At 50.6% G+C, this 16,309-nt stretch overlaps 6 protein-coding genes across 6 annotated transcripts; 2 read left to right on the top strand and 4 right to left on the bottom strand.

Annotated features, from left to right (window-relative positions):
- Nucleotides 1-6,888: 6,888 nt before the first annotated feature.
- Nucleotides 6,889-7,407, bottom strand: BU24DRAFT_494294 (uncharacterized protein; the record flags this gene model as incomplete). Its single annotated transcript, XM_033534035.1, has 2 exons — nucleotides 7,191-7,407; nucleotides 6,889-7,125 (listed from the first exon to the last, which is right to left on the bottom strand). Exons 1-2 carry the CDS (start codon nucleotides 7,377-7,379, stop codon nucleotides 6,889-6,891), a joined length of 426 nt encoding a protein of 141 aa, XP_033382257.1. The 5' UTR covers nucleotides 7,380-7,407.
- A 49-nt stretch (nucleotides 7,408-7,456) lies between these two features.
- On the top strand, nucleotides 7,457-8,029 carry BU24DRAFT_424935 (uncharacterized protein). Its single transcript, XM_033528618.1, has one exon. The coding sequence runs from the start codon at nucleotides 7,488-7,490 to the stop codon at nucleotides 8,022-8,024; it is 537 nt and encodes a 178-aa protein (XP_033382256.1). The 5' UTR covers nucleotides 7,457-7,487; the 3' UTR covers nucleotides 8,025-8,029.
- A 583-nt stretch (nucleotides 8,030-8,612) lies between these two features.
- On the bottom strand, nucleotides 8,613-9,587 carry BU24DRAFT_452710 (kinase-like protein; the record flags this gene model as incomplete). Its single annotated transcript, XM_033531206.1, has 1 exon — nucleotides 8,613-9,587. The coding sequence occupies exon 1, from the start codon at nucleotides 9,408-9,410 to the stop codon at nucleotides 8,613-8,615; it is 798 nt and encodes a 265-aa protein (XP_033382255.1). The 5' UTR covers nucleotides 9,411-9,587.
- Nucleotides 9,588-9,788: 201 nt separating this feature from the next.
- On the top strand, nucleotides 9,789-11,322 carry BU24DRAFT_394996 (uncharacterized protein). The gene is made up of 2 exons (XM_033525239.1): nucleotides 9,789-10,071; nucleotides 10,127-11,322. Exons 1-2 carry the CDS (start codon nucleotides 9,991-9,993, stop codon nucleotides 11,264-11,266), a joined length of 1,221 nt encoding a protein of 406 aa, XP_033382254.1. The 5' UTR covers nucleotides 9,789-9,990; the 3' UTR covers nucleotides 11,267-11,322.
- A 185-nt stretch (nucleotides 11,323-11,507) lies between these two features.
- Nucleotides 11,508-13,624, bottom strand: BU24DRAFT_494291 (FAD/NAD(P)-binding domain-containing protein; the record flags this gene model as incomplete). The annotated part of the gene is made up of 3 exons (XM_033534034.1): nucleotides 11,508-12,697; nucleotides 12,760-13,158; nucleotides 13,395-13,624. The coding sequence occupies 3 exons, from the start codon at nucleotides 13,622-13,624 to the stop codon at nucleotides 11,548-11,550; spliced, it is 1,779 nt and encodes a 592-aa protein (XP_033382253.1). The 3' UTR covers nucleotides 11,508-11,547.
- Nucleotides 13,625-14,697: 1,073 nt separating this feature from the next.
- BU24DRAFT_394989 (NAD(P)-binding protein) lies at nucleotides 14,698-15,674 on the bottom strand (the record flags this gene model as incomplete). The annotated part of the gene is made up of 2 exons (XM_033525238.1): nucleotides 15,530-15,674; nucleotides 14,698-15,443 (listed from the first exon to the last, which is right to left on the bottom strand). The coding sequence occupies exons 1-2, from the start codon at nucleotides 15,576-15,578 to the stop codon at nucleotides 14,698-14,700; spliced, it is 795 nt and encodes a 264-aa protein (XP_033382252.1). The 5' UTR covers nucleotides 15,579-15,674.
- Between the last annotated feature and the right edge of the window lie 635 nt (nucleotides 15,675-16,309).

Genomic DNA, 16,309 nt, shown 5'->3' with positions numbered 1-16,309 from the left:
GGGAGAGCGGAAGGTGGATGGTGGTGGTGATGGTGTTCGTTTGTGGGCGTGTGCGTGTTGCGTGTTGCGTGCTGGGTGTTGCAAGAGCGAACGTGCGCCTGGTGGGAAGGAAACGTGCCGGAGCTCGTCAGTAGTCGATGCCAGAGCGGTGACGGGGGTGTGTGTCTGTGTCGGTGTCTGTGTGTGTATGTGGATAAGGTAAGGTACGAGGTAAGGTAGGCGTAGGATACGACACGCGGGGACACGCGAAGCAAGCTTGCGGGATTGTAAAAGGAAAGGAAGGGAAAGGGTAACTAGTCAGGTCAAAGGGAATGGAGGGGTGATGGGAGGCGAGGGGGAATCGCGAAACAGGATGGCTAGCTGGACGGCATGGCGTGGTGCAGTGAGGTCGGAGGAAGATGAGGGAAGAAAGAAGGCAGAGGAAAAGAGGTGAGATGAGGTGGTTTGAATAGTAAGTATACTGTGTTACCGTCGTAGGTGGAAGTGGAGTGGAGTGGAGTAGGTAGGAGGTAGGGTAGAGGTAGGGTAGATGGAGGGAACGGGCTATGTAGGCGTAGTTTGGGTGGTTTGGGTGGTTTGGGTGGGTATCTACTATATTGAGTCTATCTAGCAGTTGGCTAATACTGGTAGAGATGGTTCAAAGCATCATCTGGACGACAAGAGTACGAGTGGATTTTGCTACGAATACTCTAGAGTTACTGTGCAATCCTTTAAGAGGGAATGATGGTTGATACTCCCATCCTTCGTGATGGTAGTTGAGTCACTGGTTGATATGATTGATTGTCTTATTTTATTCTACGATGCACCTGCGGGCGGATCTACCCACACGATGCCAAACCCTCGGAAGGATGATGATTGATGAATGACATTTCCTTCTTCTTTTCTCTCGCGACTGCCTTCTTTCCAATTCTTACTGGTATCATGCAAATCGTTCATGGGCAATGTTAACCTGTTTCCATCTGATCATTGACGATTATTGCTGCTGTTCAGTTGGAACAACGAGGTATGTAGGTAGGTACCTGGGACAGAGAGGGGTCTCATTGGTGGGTTAAACTGGTGGCAATTGGCTATACGACCACCTGTACGAGGATAGATGTTTGCTTGATCCGAGAATTGTTTGTTTTATGCTCAGTGGATTGTTTCTATACTATCTGAGTGTGTGTGTGTATCCAGTACATACAGTGCAACAGTGCAATACAGCAAGTGATGGCGGAGGTGGATGGCAGTCGGGTCGGGGATGGGATGGCGCTGATGATGACGATGATTATGACGATGACGGGAGGCCGGTTGGAGGATGAGGCGCTGGCTTGTGCCGATGGACCAATAAGCACCCAAGACTAACAACACTTTATTTCATTGTAGTTACTTCTTGTTACTTGAATCTACTTGTATTTACTTGTAGATACTCGTAGATACTCGTAGATACATACAGTCGTACGAGTACGAGTAGTAGTATTGATATTCTGAAGTCCTTCTGGAATCTAAGGAGAGTCTTGAAACACTGCAACACTTAGACGTACAGATAAGAAGACAGGCACAGGCATTACCTCGTACCTTCGCCGCACACCTGCATACAGTCTACTGTAGCTACAATCGACCATCCTCAGTCTACGGTAATAACAGTCTCGTTCATTTGTTCGTTAAAGAAAGGTTCGCGCCATACCCGACCCCCCACCGGTTATCCTATCCGTGCCTCATGCCGACATACGAGTACATACGCACCTAGTACTCTGTAAATACACGATATTGCTCGTATATCATTCGAGAACGAACCACTGACATGAACACCAACATCTATGGGAAGTCAACTCATATTCGGAGTATTGTGCACCGACTAAACCACTAATCATTCGTATGTGTAGCTTTTCCGTACATGTATGTACATGTGTGTACCCAGTACAGCAACCATTAACCACTACGAGTATTACTATTCTTAGCCCTTTCACACCCCCTGGACGTTTCACTTGCTTCACGTTTCCAATTTCTAGTTTCCAAATTCCAGTCGAATTAATCATCCTCATGTTTCCGACTCTTCCACTCTTTCTCTTCTCCCTTTCCCGTTGCTTTTCCTTTTCTTCTTGTCCTTCTCTTTTCCCCCGTCTCGCCACGCCGTCTTCCCCCCGTATACGAGTTCTAGCTCCCACTTCCCATGGGGCATTTGTTGGAAGATCGCCGCCACTCGTTCTGTTCATCGGCCTGGGCATCTCCCTCCTCCATCCAAGTAATCACAATCGCCAATTAACTAACCACCTACCCAGTAACTCGTAACTCACCATTCCCCATCTCTCAAAACCCGGTACCGGTTGCAATTTGGTTCCGCGAACCGGTCGATTCTACCAACCCCGGCACCAGTTCAATTCCGAAGGCCCAGTCAGTTCTATGGGAGCGAAAGCCGTTACCGCTCCACTCCACCACCAACCCATCACCATCACCATCTCCACCGACCTCGCACCATCACCAACTCTTCATCTTTTCCCCTCCCTCTTCCTCGTAACCTCACACCTCCGCCGTGCCGCGCGTTCCTTAACCTCCCTGCCTTCTCGAAACGAAGAAGAACACATCACCCACCCACCCATCCATCCATCCATCCATCCCTGTAGTTACGCTATTCTCCGAGAACCAAAAAGGAAAAAGAAAAGAAAAAATGAACAAACAAACCCTCTCGAAATTCCCCGACCGTCACATCATCCGCTCCCCGGGGAAACCCATCCCATCTTCCTCGCTCGCCCTTGTATCCATGCTCCCATGCTTCCACCTACCCATGTAGTTTATCCATCTTCGACTCGACGTTTCCAAAACCTTAGTCACATACCCAAGTCGCGTGCTCATAAAGACCCCGAAACGGATCTACATAGGCTAGGTAGCGTAGCTAACTCACATGCCTGCCCTGCTCACCACGCTCCGACCCATCGAAAAAGAAAAGAAAAACGACGACTCGCTGCCGCTCTATGGTGCCAGTGCTGCACGCGACATACTTCCCCCTTCACGTCCCCACTCCCAAAAGAATATACCCCGAATCTAGCAGGGAGAGAGGGATGGGTATGCTTGCTTGCTTGCGTCCGCTCTTCGTTCGTGGGGACCTGGAGCTTCTGGGGGGGTTGTTCGTTGTTTGTTGAAGGTTGGGTAGGTGGGTAGGTGGGTAGTCATCGGGGTGGATCATCGTGGATGGGTTTGTAAGTATTGTATTGTATGTTACTGTGGTGCGGTGGAGAGAGATGGATTTGCTGGTAATTAGGGGCATTTGATAGACGGGGAACGGGAATGGGTGGTAATTAGGGGAGAATTGAATGGGTGTTAATGTTGATGGTGATAAGTGGTATGGGGGATATAATTGTGTGAGGTGTGGATGCTTGATATAGTAGCGGACGTGTAGATGAATGTTCTACTCTTCAGGTATGTATAGGTTGTCGTTATGGTGAGTGTATAGAAGTATACTTTGATCCCTTTTTTTTTGAAGTCGCATTATTTTATATCTAATATGTGAGGTCATTACTCAGATCTCAATTCTCGGTCTTGTTATCTCTCGATATGATACTCCCTTCGTATGTTTATTCACTCGATTTGCAAATCCCAGTCCTTAATTCAGGCATCCAATTTCTACGTTTTTCAAACCTCAAGTATCTGTTGTTAAGGTCTGGTTCTGGTGATCAAGTCTCAATCCTTGCTTGTCGATTTCTCAAGTAGAATCCGCTAGAGTCTTAAGCTTGCAAGTGATTAATTTCTCTCTGGGTTTACATCAACTCTATCAATCCTTTGTATATATCAATCCCTCGATTCCCAGCATTCAACACAACACACATTCTCGACATCTCGCCCCCTATTCCCATCCCGAAACCCCTCGAACCCTTCAAAACTACTAAGAAGAAAGAAACAAAAGTAAAGGAACGGCCATGATTCATTAAAACTTCGTAAATATAAAAAGAAAACATTCAATAAGAACCGAAAATTATAAACCGCCATCATAACTCATTAGCCCATTAAATTCATCACCGCCCCTCCCACTCCCACTCCCTCTCCCTCTCCCTCTCCCTCTCCCTCCTCCTCCTCGCCCTCTCCCGCGCCCTCTCCTCACTCCTCTCCCTCTCCCACCTCCGCCTCTCCACCATCCTCTCCACCTCTCTCGCACCAAGCCCACCAACCACCGCCCCCGCAACCGTCGTCCACGCTGACTCCCTCCCTCGCCCTGCCGCGTTCGCCAGTAAACCTCCTGCCAGCGCGCCTACGGCCACGGTCGTCGTGTGGTCGTGGTACGGGGAGCTTGAGCGGGTGCGGGGGCGCGGGCGAGGGCGGTGCCGCGGGGGAGGCGGGGAGGGGGAGGGGTTGCTCCGGCGGCGGTAGGGGTTAGGGGGACGGGGGGAGATGGTGGTGCGGTTGGCTATGTAGAGCTCGTTGTTGTTGGGGCTGTTGCGGAGGGGGTCGTTGTAGGGTCGTTGCTATGAGGGGGGTTAGATGGGTGGGTGTTTTGATGCTGAAGGAGGGTTTGTTTTGATGTATGGAATGGTGTATGTGGGAAGATGGGGATGGAAAGAGACGTGTATGTACTACAGCGAGCCCGCCGGACGAGAAAATGAAGATGTACGGGAGATCAAACGCAAGAAATGTGGATAGGCGAGTTGGAAGAAGAAGAGAGTATGAAAAGGTTCCAACATACCATCATAACGCCCTGATACCCATCATACCCTCCCCCTCTACCACCATCACGCTCCCGTACGACCACCAATCTCCCTCCATCTCTCTCACAACCACGACCGACGTACTCATCCTCATAAACCACCCTCTCCCCTCCGCCTCCCCCTCTCATCGTCCCCTCAACAACCCTCCTACCACCTCCTCTATCATCAATGACACTCTCAGTGGCATACATCTGTCGTTCTTGACCGCCAGCAAACGCTGGTAGTGGTGGTGGTGCCAATGGTGATGATGACAAGCTTCCGCCGTGCCGGTCTTCCGGGGCAAGAAATGGACCAGGGGGTGGTGGTGGTGGTGGTGCTGGCACTGGTGCTGGATGTGGGGGGAGTTCGACGGCTGGGTTGAGTATGTTATGGGTGCTGCTGCTGTTGCTGCTATCTTCTGGGATTCTTATGTCGTTGTCATTTCTGGTGTTTTCAATGCCGCTGGGGTGGTGCTGGTGCTGGTGCTGGTGGGTTTGATGGCGCTGCTGATGGTGGTGATGTTGCTGGCGGCGTGACGTGCGAGGGAAGTGGAATGGAGTGTGGTGGTGGTGATGGTGGTGATGGTGGTGACGATGGGGGAGGTGGATGTGGTCGAGTTTCGTCGCGAACTTGTCGAGGCCTTCGAAACCGAGTTCCTGGAAGTTTGAAGCCTTGTGTTAATTGGATTTCTCTACGTTGAAGATTTCAAGGGTTATGGTTTTGAGTTGTTGTGTCGTGTTAGGCTGATTTTCAGGCCGAAGCTTATAGTCCTCGTATAAAGAAATATGTACACAAATATAGGTGTTTACAGGTGTATAGGGAAGATGATGATGTTATGAAGATTAAATGAACTTTGGATCCATGACTTTAAAATGGATGCTCGAGAAACTACGGGACTCCCGGACTTATGACTGCTTTTTGTCAAGCACATTGAGCCTGGAGAGAAAGAAAAGACAAGAAAAAAAGAACTCAAACGTACGACTAAATCTTCATACTCGCTCATCATGAATAAACCAAACCCAAACCCCAATCCAGACACACTATAATCTTGTGGTCGAGCGCTGGCTGGCTGGTTGAGTGTGTAATTGTATGGGTCCCCCGGGTAATCCGGTTACGCTCCGCTGGTTCGCGCGCCGGCCTTGCCTGCCTGGTAGCTGGCTGGTAGGGTAGAACGCCCACCTGTTCGGAAGATGTTCCGTGAAGCTCTAATAGCTCGGTGCTTGTTCGTTCGATCTGTGCGACCCACACGGTTCCTTGGATATATGGATCTTTCTCGTCGTTTTCTGGGGTTTTCCTTGGGAGGGAGAGGAGGGATTCATCCTGGAAAGGCTGAGAAGCTGAGAAGCTTGGGAGTTGGATCGCCTTGGGTAGACGATGACGTTGTGCTTGGCTTGACAGGGCTGAATTCGAGCTGTGCTGAATGGCTTGGGGGCGTGGGATTGACGATCGTCAACCATGGTGGGAATTGTATATTATCAGAGAGGTGACTAGAATGACGAGTGACGTGTTGGATGTGAATAATTTCGGATGTGATAATTTCCTATAACATTATCCTTCCAGATAAAACAGTGATGAAGAGGATGAAGTAGTAGGTTTGTTTACGAGTATGCCGATGTGTTGTCGAGGTACGGGCAGACCAAAACGTCATACTAGGCTGTCCTCCATTAGCTCTTTACGGCTGAATTGTAGAGTAGAAAAATAAGAAAGGCCAATCTTTAGGAAATTTAATGTACTCGTAGTAATTGATTTATTTACCTTTAATATCTTGCTCTTTTACAAAAATAATAAAATAAAATTGATTCAAATTTATGTTTGGTAGATAGACTTCACGCCCGTTTGAATGTATTGGACATGTTATTGCTTATGAGTCTGCTACTTGATCAATACTGCTCTACGTAAGAACAGTTTGGATAAGGAATAAACATTTGTCGATAAACTTCTGGCTGATGTTATTCTAAAGATGAGACTTGAGTGGTAAACATTCCTTCATAGACTTTTGAAATTTTGATTAATTCTTCTTGCTTTGAAATAGCGAGTAGGGAATGCTCACTATACAAGACACCTCAACAAGATGCATAACATATGCACGCTTGAGTCCCCAATTCCCATCCCAGTACGCCAGATGTAAATGCAAGTAAAAGTAACACCAAATAAAGCACGAACCAAACTCCTTTGCAATGCCTCCCGGCTCGAAATTCCCAATCACCATACCTCGCCTCGCCCTCTCCTACCCTTCTCATGCCCTCGCAGCTAATTGAAACAACATCGCGTGATGTCCCGGATGTGTCTTCTCCACGTTTCCCTTGGCCATCTTCTTCATCATAAAGTTCCCGTCAATCATGACGTCCTCGACAAGCTTGCCGCCCCCGACCCGCCATTTGCCAGCGATGGTAAGGATGCCCACTGGCGGGTTTGCATTGACGAGGGAGTCGACACCGGTAGGATTGTTGGTAAGAGTGAGTTTGTATGTTGTCTGCATCAAATGTGTCAGTTTTGTTGTGTATTTAGGTCGAATCGTACACGAGCAGGGGTACGCACGAGGCCATTGGGCTTCCTATCTGTTACGGTGTAGGTTGCCTGGGTGTTTGGATTGCCAGACTCGAAGTTGTAGGACACAAGGGCTGGGCATAGAGTCCGGATCATGAGGTCGTGGTTGTGCAGCGCGGCGACAACTAGCCTTGACGAGAGCCCAGTGGGCAGTGAAGTGGAGACGCTGGTGGTGCTCATTTTGTAGTAATGTTGTTTATGATAGGTGTTGAGTTGAATTGAAGGTCCTTGCTGGCTGTAGTAGAAGAGCTGTGAATTGGTTGTTGATTTGGGTCTATGTGTATCTCCATGAAGGGAATGCATGATCTTATATCAATCTTCTGGCGATACCTCAATCAAATCCACAACCCTATTCCCGTAACCAACACTCCCCAATCCAAACATGGTCGCTCCGGGAATGACAATCAATTCCATTTCCAGCACCAATATTGCCATTGTCCCCTACAGCTGTCCGGTACGCCGCCCAACTCTAATTACACGACCGTTTCTCACCTCACTCACCGGTATCCCTCGCCTCAACCCATTCGCAAGACCCCCGTCTCCATCCTATCACAGCATCGAAACGCCGCGGCATCGACCTCACCATGCAGTGCAATGTCCCATTCCTGCACGTTGATGACTCCAGGTTACACCGTCCGGTACGGATCTCCGCCCGCCATGGCTGTGACTAGCCGGACCAACAAAGCTGGTACTCCCAATTGGGACGAGCACGACCGCAGCCACGCCCATCTTGCACCGTTTCGAGAAATCCACGATATTCCTGAAGCGTCGTGTAAGATAATTTCCCCGCTGCTGATCTCACCTCCTCTGCAAAAGAATTTGTGATGTTGGGAGCGTGGCGGTGACGACGTCGTGGGCCCGGCGTCTGCCACACGTCGGCTAGGTTGTCGATCACCCGGCTCCCCCCAGTGATTCTCCGCGATAGTAACGGCTGAGTTGTCAGCAACGCTGGGTTGAAGATACGAGGTATATTCTGTGAAACAATTGAATTTTGTGTCTTGAATACGAGATACCGGATTTAGCCATTAATCTATCTTAATCCGAAGATTAAGCTTGCGGAAAACCAATCCTTGCATTCCGACTTGGGCTGATTAACATGCATCTAGGAGCGAGGATGTAGAGAAAAATAAGAGTAAGACTTCAGTTCTTACTGATATCTCCATCTTCACTGAGTACCGGACTCGAAAGAAATGGTTATGGTTATAGAATCACGTGCTCTTCCCCCTGTTGCTGTATGGAAGTGCAAGTTCTGGGTCGGAGAGAGTTAATTCATGTCACAGGTAGTCAAGCATATGTCTTTACTGGTCATTTGATAGCAACTCAATACTAACCACTCGAGAACACTTCGTGTACGCTCAAAGTCCCACTTGCACATTATGACCTATATGTAAACCCTCGCAACAGTCGCTTTCTCTACTCAAAAGTCGGTTCATCCAACCAAGTCCGCAACTTTTCCAGAGCGAACAAATCATGGCCATAGTCCGAAGTGTGATAGTCCTTCAACTCACAGTCTATCCAACCCTTCGTCCCCCGACTAGTACCCAACTTCATGCCCACCTCACGCGCCGAGCCGAAATCGATCAAGACTGGCATGCCCTCCTCATTTATCAGGATGTTGCTGGGATTAAGGTCGTTGTGAGCCCAGTGAAGAGAATGCAGATGAGAAATAGCCGATTGGAGGGCCTGCATGAAGGGTTCCTTATCAATGGGCCCGACTTTGCTCTTCAGGTATTCTGAAAAGGTGTTGGGGTGGCGATCAAGAACGAGACCGGTGATGCGACCCCGGCGGACCTGGCAGCCGTGGTATTTGATGATGTTTGGATGTGGGTGCTGAGAGAGCATTTCCATGGCGTCTACCTCTTCAATGAAACCTTTGGGTATCAGGTGGAGGACATTGTGTTCCTGGAATGTATCGTAGAATATCAGTGCTGGGCGCTTGATGTAGACACTAGATGGAAGCGGTTCGGAAGCTTTGGTGAGCTTTGACGAGGACGACCATTCTGGAAAGACTTCATCATCGGAGATGGATAAGAGGGCAGAATCGAGTTGGTTCAATGTCAGATTGATTTTGGGGGTGTTCAATTTGCCGAAGTATGCAGAGCCGTCTTCATCAACGAATGCGAATGTTGTGTGCTGGAATTTGCCAGTAACGTCGTCGACTTCCTCGTAAATGAAAACCAAATCTTCCCACTTAGTAACTAGAGGTGCCATTTCCTTCTCACGGCGAGTATACTGACAGTTTCTTAGGATCCTTACGATTGATCAGAAGGGAGATTGCCTCTGTTCAGGAGTCGAAGCGTTTCAATGTATCTGAACGTCTTGCTGGACAAAATTCCCAATTATGAGACTCGAGAGCCAATGTAATGACGGGAAACTTGAGGCATATACCACATTACTTTTGTATAGATTTAGTCGTATTCCTATGAAACAAGAAACCTCAATATGGCTGCCTGTGCGGCGTAAATCTGAATCCCTACCATAAGAATATGTTTGTACATACAGGTAGCATTTGATTGGCTGATGGGGATTGAGCACTATCGATAGCAGACAACTTGTGTGCCTGTGTTGACCCCACCACGTCATTCATTCATCTTGTCCAAGCCCAACCAAATATCCTCAAAATATAAACCTCCTTCCCTTCAATATTTCGCCACATTGAAACCTATTCACACAGTCATAGCATCTGCGGTAGACTTCAAATCATTGCAACAAATTCAAGCTTGATACATACCCTCATTGTTCACCCATCGACGCATTCCAGTCAATTTTCATCGTTTCTTCACATTTCATCATGCGACTCTTAAAATCGCAAATAGACAAAAAGGATGGCGCAGGATATGCGTCACTCCTCCCAGAAGAGCCCGAAGACATGGTACGCCCACCCCATCGCACAATCAAGCGCATGCATCAAACTAACAACAACCCAGTGGCACGCATACAACCTAATCCAACCAGGCGACCTACTCCGCGCGCGCGCCGTGCGCCGCGTATCCAAAACCTCCGACAGCGGCTCTGTCGCCTCGCAGCGCATAGTCCTGAACCTCACGATATCGGTGACCTCGACGGACTTCGACATCGGCAGCGGGCAGCTCCACGTAGCGGGGCGCGTCGCCAACGAGAACGAGCACGTCAAACTCGGCTCGCACCATACGCTCGACCTCGAGCTGAACCGCGACTTCTCGCTGGAAAAGGCGGACGGGTGGGACAGCATTGCGCTTGAGATCCTGCGCGAGGCGTGCGACACGGAGCGGAAGGCGGAGCTGTGGGCTGTCGTTATGGGCGAGGGTGTGGCAAATATCTGCTTGATAACCGAGCACCAGACGATACCGCGGCAGAAGGTCGAAGTGTCGGTGCCGAGGAAGCGGAAGGGTGGACTCGATGGTCACGACAAGGGGATGGAGAAGTTTTTCAGCACGACGCTGGCCACGTTATTACGACACATCGATTTGGCGGAGAAGGCAAAAGAGGATAAGACTGTTCCTTTGCTGCTAGCGAGTCCGGGGTTCGTTGCGCAGACGTTTCTGCAGTACATCAAGAGCGAGGCGACGAGGACGACAAATAAGCCATTGCTTGCTGCGGTCCCGAATATACTAGTGGCGCATTCGTCGTCATACCACGTTCATGCGTTGAAGGAAGTGCTGGCATCGCAGGGTGTGCTGTCGAAACTCTCCGACACGAAATTCGCGCGTGAGACATCACTCATGGATAAGTTCACAACGCTGATCCGACAAGACGACGGACGGGCGTGGTACGGACCTCGTGAGGTCGAGCGTGCCGTGGAGAAGGGGGCGGTGGGGAGAGGAGGTGGTGTGCTGCTTATATCGAACGCGCTGTTCAGAGCACAGGACGTCAAGGAGAGGAAACGGTGGGTTGCTCTGGTCGACCGGGTGCGAGAGGTAGAGGGTGGCGAGGTCAGAGTGCTGAGCAGTCTGCACGAGAGTGGGAAGCGATTGGAAGGATTGGGAAATATAGCTGCGATATTGACGTTCCCGCTCGAGGACCTTGATGAGGAGGAGGAGGAGGTCGCGGACGGACAGACAGAGCAAGAGGAGACGATGGTGATATGATAGTACTGCATAGACATGAGCCATAGATGTTACGAACGAAAACGAGATATCCAAACACCCATCAAACCACTTTCCATAAAAGCATCACAGTGTAATGCAACAGTGACATCCCCTGTGTCCACAACAATTCTCTTCATATCAACCAGCACAAGACCGGCATTATCACAGATGAACAATCCTTTAACATTCAAAAAATGAATATTTACATTTTATGCAAAGCGAAACGCTATATACGTATATGATCAGTCAATCAAATGCATCCACCCATCCCCATCACACCCTCACAACTTCGCCTCCCCCTCCTTACTCTTATCCATGCCCGAAAACGACACTCCCAGATTACTTTGCACCGTCCCACTCTTATTAATCAACTGCAACTTCCGTCCCCTACTAAATGGCTCATCATCATCATGGTCCCTGATATAATACGCCCAATCCGCCGACTCGTCCAGCTCCGTCTGCGAATACCCGTTACCCAGCCACGCAAACCTATTCCCATTATACTTGACCTCCCAGTCATCGAGCCGCAGCTCCATCAGCGCCTCGATGTAATGCAGCGTTGACCCGGGCCACAGCGCGGTTATCTTCCCGTTCGGGCCAGCCGCCTTGTACCACGAGCGACACGGGTCGTGCCAGACGGTCTTCGACATAAAGAGGTCCTTATGCGCGATGAAGTCCGCGACAGCCTCGGCCTTCGGCGCGAACTGCGAGATGTTGTGCGTCTGGAAGCGGTCGATGAGCTTGAGCATGTAGTCTGCCTGGCATTCGATGGCGGAGAGCACGGGGCCGTTGCCGATGGGGCAGTTGGGGCCGAGGAAGATGAGGTAGTTGGGGAAGTCGGCGGCCGCGAGCCCGAAGTAGGATGTTGCTTCCTGTGCCCAGACGTCCTGGAGGTTCTTGCCGGAGGGTCCGATGACGGGGAAGCGGGGCTTGAAGGAGGTGTTGAAGCCCGTAGCGCAGATCAGGATGTCGACGGGGTATTCGTTGCCGTCGTCGCATTTGCAGCCGCGCTCCGTGATCTCGTTGATCTCGCCGTAGACGACTTGGACGTTGTCTTTGCCGAGGGATTCGAGGTAGCCGACGCCGGGGGTGAGGCGGCGGCACCCGACGTGCCAGTTGGGGATGAGGCGCTCTTCGAGGTACGGGTTGGAGAGCTTCTCGGACATCTGCTGGCGGAAGTAGGTCTCGGTGTCGTTGTTGGTGGTGGTGCCCTTGAGGAAGATGCCGAATTGGCCGTTGAGGCCGCGCTCGACGTTCTTGCGGTAGTCGACGAGGGCTTGGGGCTTGGTGGCGAATTCGAGGCGCTCTTGGTCGCTGAAGACGTGCTGCTCGAGGCCTTGCACGGGGGATACCCAGGTGGGTTCTCGGATGAAGGTGGTTACTTTGGAGACGTGGGGTTGGATGGTTGGGAGGACTTGGATTCCAGAGGATCTTTGGGGATGTCAGTGGCTGAATGAATGCAAAAAGGAGACGGGGGATGTTGTCAGACTTACCCATTGCCAATGAGACCGACATGGCGACCCTTGAGGTCAATCTTATCATCCCAGTTTGCAGTGTGCAGAAGCGTTCCCTTGTACTTGTCGAGTCCGGGGATAGCAGGCCACGCCCAATTGTTCAAGATGCCACTGGCATTGACGAGAATGTCGCAGTGATCACGCACATCCTGACCTTTCTGGAGGTCCCGAATGTGCACGTCGTACCCGCCCTTCTCGTGGTTCCAGTACGCGCCAGAGACCTGGTGCTCCGTCTTGACGTACTTGTGCAGGCCGTACTTGCGCGCAAAGTCGTTGAAGTAGCTGAAGATTTCCTTGGAGCTGGCGTACACGGCCGACCAATCGACTTTTGGCTCGAAGGACCAGGTGTAGTTGTGTGAGGGGACGTCGCATGCGCAGCTGTAGGTTCAATTGTGTCAGCTTATGGTTTGGTTCATGATTCCCTTCGGATGCTCGAGTCATTGGCTGTTCATCTGTTTTCGTGTGTGGTTGGGGTTGGATCAAGTGAACCGAGGTGTGTGGGGTAACGTTACACAATGCCATCCACAAAAAATGTAAATGGTCGATTCATTCAAACACGTCGAGAAACGCCACCACCAATTCGCTCCAAGCTTGGAAAAAAAGTAATTACTTACCCAGGATATCTGTTCTCCCACCATGTGCCCGAGACTTCTGGGTTCTTCTCGTAGACTGTGAGACTGAAGTTGTTGAAGTGTCGTTGCAGCTTGTATGCCATCAGCAGACCCGACGCACCGGCACCGACGCAGATGATTCGCACGTGGCGCTGCGCATGGATGGGACCGTGTAGTCGGTGCTGAGCATCCGATTCCGGGCGATTGGTGGACGGGACAATGAAGTCTGCCATTGCGAAGGTAGTGAAGCAGATTTCTGGGGTATCTGGAAAGGAAAGGGAAGAAAACAGTGCACAAAGCCAGTCGCACACAAGCTACCCAACGTTACAGCAGATCTGAAGTGCAAAGGTAAGGAGGAAGAAGTTGAGGAGAAAGATGAGAGAACGGGAGGGAGAGAGGAGCTAGATAAATGTGCAACGTAAGGTCTGAAGAAGAGGAGATTCCGTGCTGCCACTACTTTTATACCCTAAACTGTACACTGCAGGTGAATTGCTGCTCCATATCTCGTCCCGTCGAGCGGTCAAGAGTCATGTTAGGCAGGTAGCTCATGACAATCTGATTCAACTCCAGTGGACAGCCCATTAGGAAACCCGGGGCCACGAAGGGTCCCCAGTTGTTTCCAAGCCATTCCGGGGTAAACGAAGCTAAAATCGTGGAGACGCCATCCACTGAATTGGTTGGATCTCGTTGCCGTTGTGGTAAACCATTTCCGACTGCCAGACTTCTCGACACAAGAGACTAACATTCAGGAACATTGTTTTTATTTTTTGGAAATGCCACGGAGAAACGCTAGACCCACCGTCCGTCCCCCGAGCACTCAAAGTCGCGTTATCTTGCAAAAGTCGCCTTGCGAGCAGACTAATGTCGAATACGTGCGGTCTAATCGTGTTCATGCAGTAGCCAGCTCGTAACATGAGCAGATAGCGCCGCGGTCTGGAGTTTCTCGGTGCAACACACACAATCGAGTCTCGAGTCTCGACTTAATTGTTCCGCTCGATTCCATCGAGTACGAATACGGTTGTTCCATGTAGCTAACGGTCTGAACGGTACGAGGACCCCTCGTCTGATCTGCCCATCATTTCAATCGCAACCGAGGATCCGACAAACAAAGGTCAGACCAGGCTATGTCGAAATTACGGGACGAATTTCGGTCATTTGTGAATACGCACACACAAGTTCCAATACATAGTAATTGTGTGCGTCTGCCAAATCTATTGTGTTGTTGAGACTGTAGAAGTTTGGCCTCGTAAGCAGGATGTTTGGTTCAATTATGATTAGCATTATCGTAGAATGAATTCATTTGCATCTATTGTATCGTAAACCCACCATCCGCCACCAACGAAGCTCCGATCATGTAACTGCTCGCTTCTGAGTGGAGGAAAGATACACAATCCCCAATTTCCTCCATCGTCGCCAGCCGTTGGACGGGCACCTTCACGCGCTCGTCGTCCATAACGCTGCCTACATTCATCGAGCTCATCACGAGCGGAGTGGCTACATAACCGGGACACAGCGCATTGATCTTGATACCCTTCGGCGCAAAAGCGATGGCATCTGCTCTCGTCAATCCAATAACGGCGTGCTTGCTCGTGGCATAGGCTGTCGATGGGACGTTCAGTGATGGGCCTAGGATGCCGTACATGGATGCGGTGTTGACAATCGATCCGCGATATGAGCGAGGGGAGTCACGTAGTTTGTCCTGCGTGAGCATCTGGCGGATCTGAGCCCGCTGGCACAGCCAGACGCCCGTAGTGTTGACCGAAAGCACCCGTTCGAAGTCGTCCTTGGGGATCTGGTCGGTCGTCTTGAGGGCTCCGCCAATGCCTGCATTGTTGAGCGCATAGTCGAGCCGACCGAATTTCTTGACCGTCTGGTCCACGCTGTTATTGACGGCGTCTTCGCTCGCGACGTCCAATTCCAGCTCGAGGACAGAGACATCCGGTGCGATCTTCTTCAGCTCGGAGGCGGTGTTGGAGACTGAGTTGCGGTCGAGCAGGGCGAAGGAGCGTACACCCTGGCGTGCAAGCGAATATGCAGCATACTGTCCAATTCCTGGAGAATGCAGATGTGAGATGAGATGCACATGAGCGGCGCAGCTACAGTCGACATGGGAATGCTAGATTGTCGAGATCACTTACCTGAGCCAGCACCTGTGATGTAGGCGACACCCTTGAGTGCGAAAGCCATTCTATTGCCTCTATGGAATCCCGGTATCACTCGCAATAATGGTATGAAGTTGTGGTGTTGAAGATATGCTCAATACGACAGAAGAGCGCCACGCCGATCCCTTTCAACAGCTCCAGGCCATACGAGGTGAATTGGTCAGGGTCCAAGCAAGTAGTTAATAATTAGCATCAATTTACCATACCAACTCGGATAGCTCTACTAAAAGCTCCCCCTCACTCCCTCTGTTCTAGGTAGACCTCAAGCTCCCGTAGTCACTCACAAGCCTGAAAGGCAATAATTATCCCCCAGCTACGTTTGCGGGGGTGGACGCGCGGGGATCTGGCGTTCCGACTACCGGCTCCTACCACCAGCCCCAGCAGGCCCAGTGTGTGCCATTGTTCTCCCACATCTGACGATCCTTTCCCATTCCATCCCATCGCAAAGTCAGGATGAAGTTTCCCGCGGGTGCTCGGGAACGCCCTACAACCTCCCCTTCCGACTTGATTCATACGACAGGCACTTCCCCAGACAACTTACTCGTACTCGAGTCAGATTCCAATCGAGATTTAGTTAGCCTTTATGGCCGTTTCCATTTTCAATATGCCCTTGATTGCTCTCGTCGTTCGGTGTTGCGTGGTCATGTCTCACATGTTGAGGTCATCGATAATTCATGCGCCCCCCGCTACCGGACATGCGAGTGCGGTTACCGTTGTGACAGCCACGTCGTACAAAGTGTGTTTTGACATCGGGAG

Source organism: Aaosphaeria arxii (assembly GCF_010015735.1).
Source record: "Aaosphaeria arxii CBS 175.79 unplaced genomic scaffold BU24scaffold_6, whole genome shotgun sequence".
In the NCBI taxonomy this organism is placed as follows: Eukaryota; Fungi; Ascomycota; class Dothideomycetes; order Pleosporales; genus Aaosphaeria; species Aaosphaeria arxii.
The sequence above is the reverse complement of the archived record's forward strand: the minus strand, read 5'-3'. Positions and strand labels throughout refer to the sequence as shown.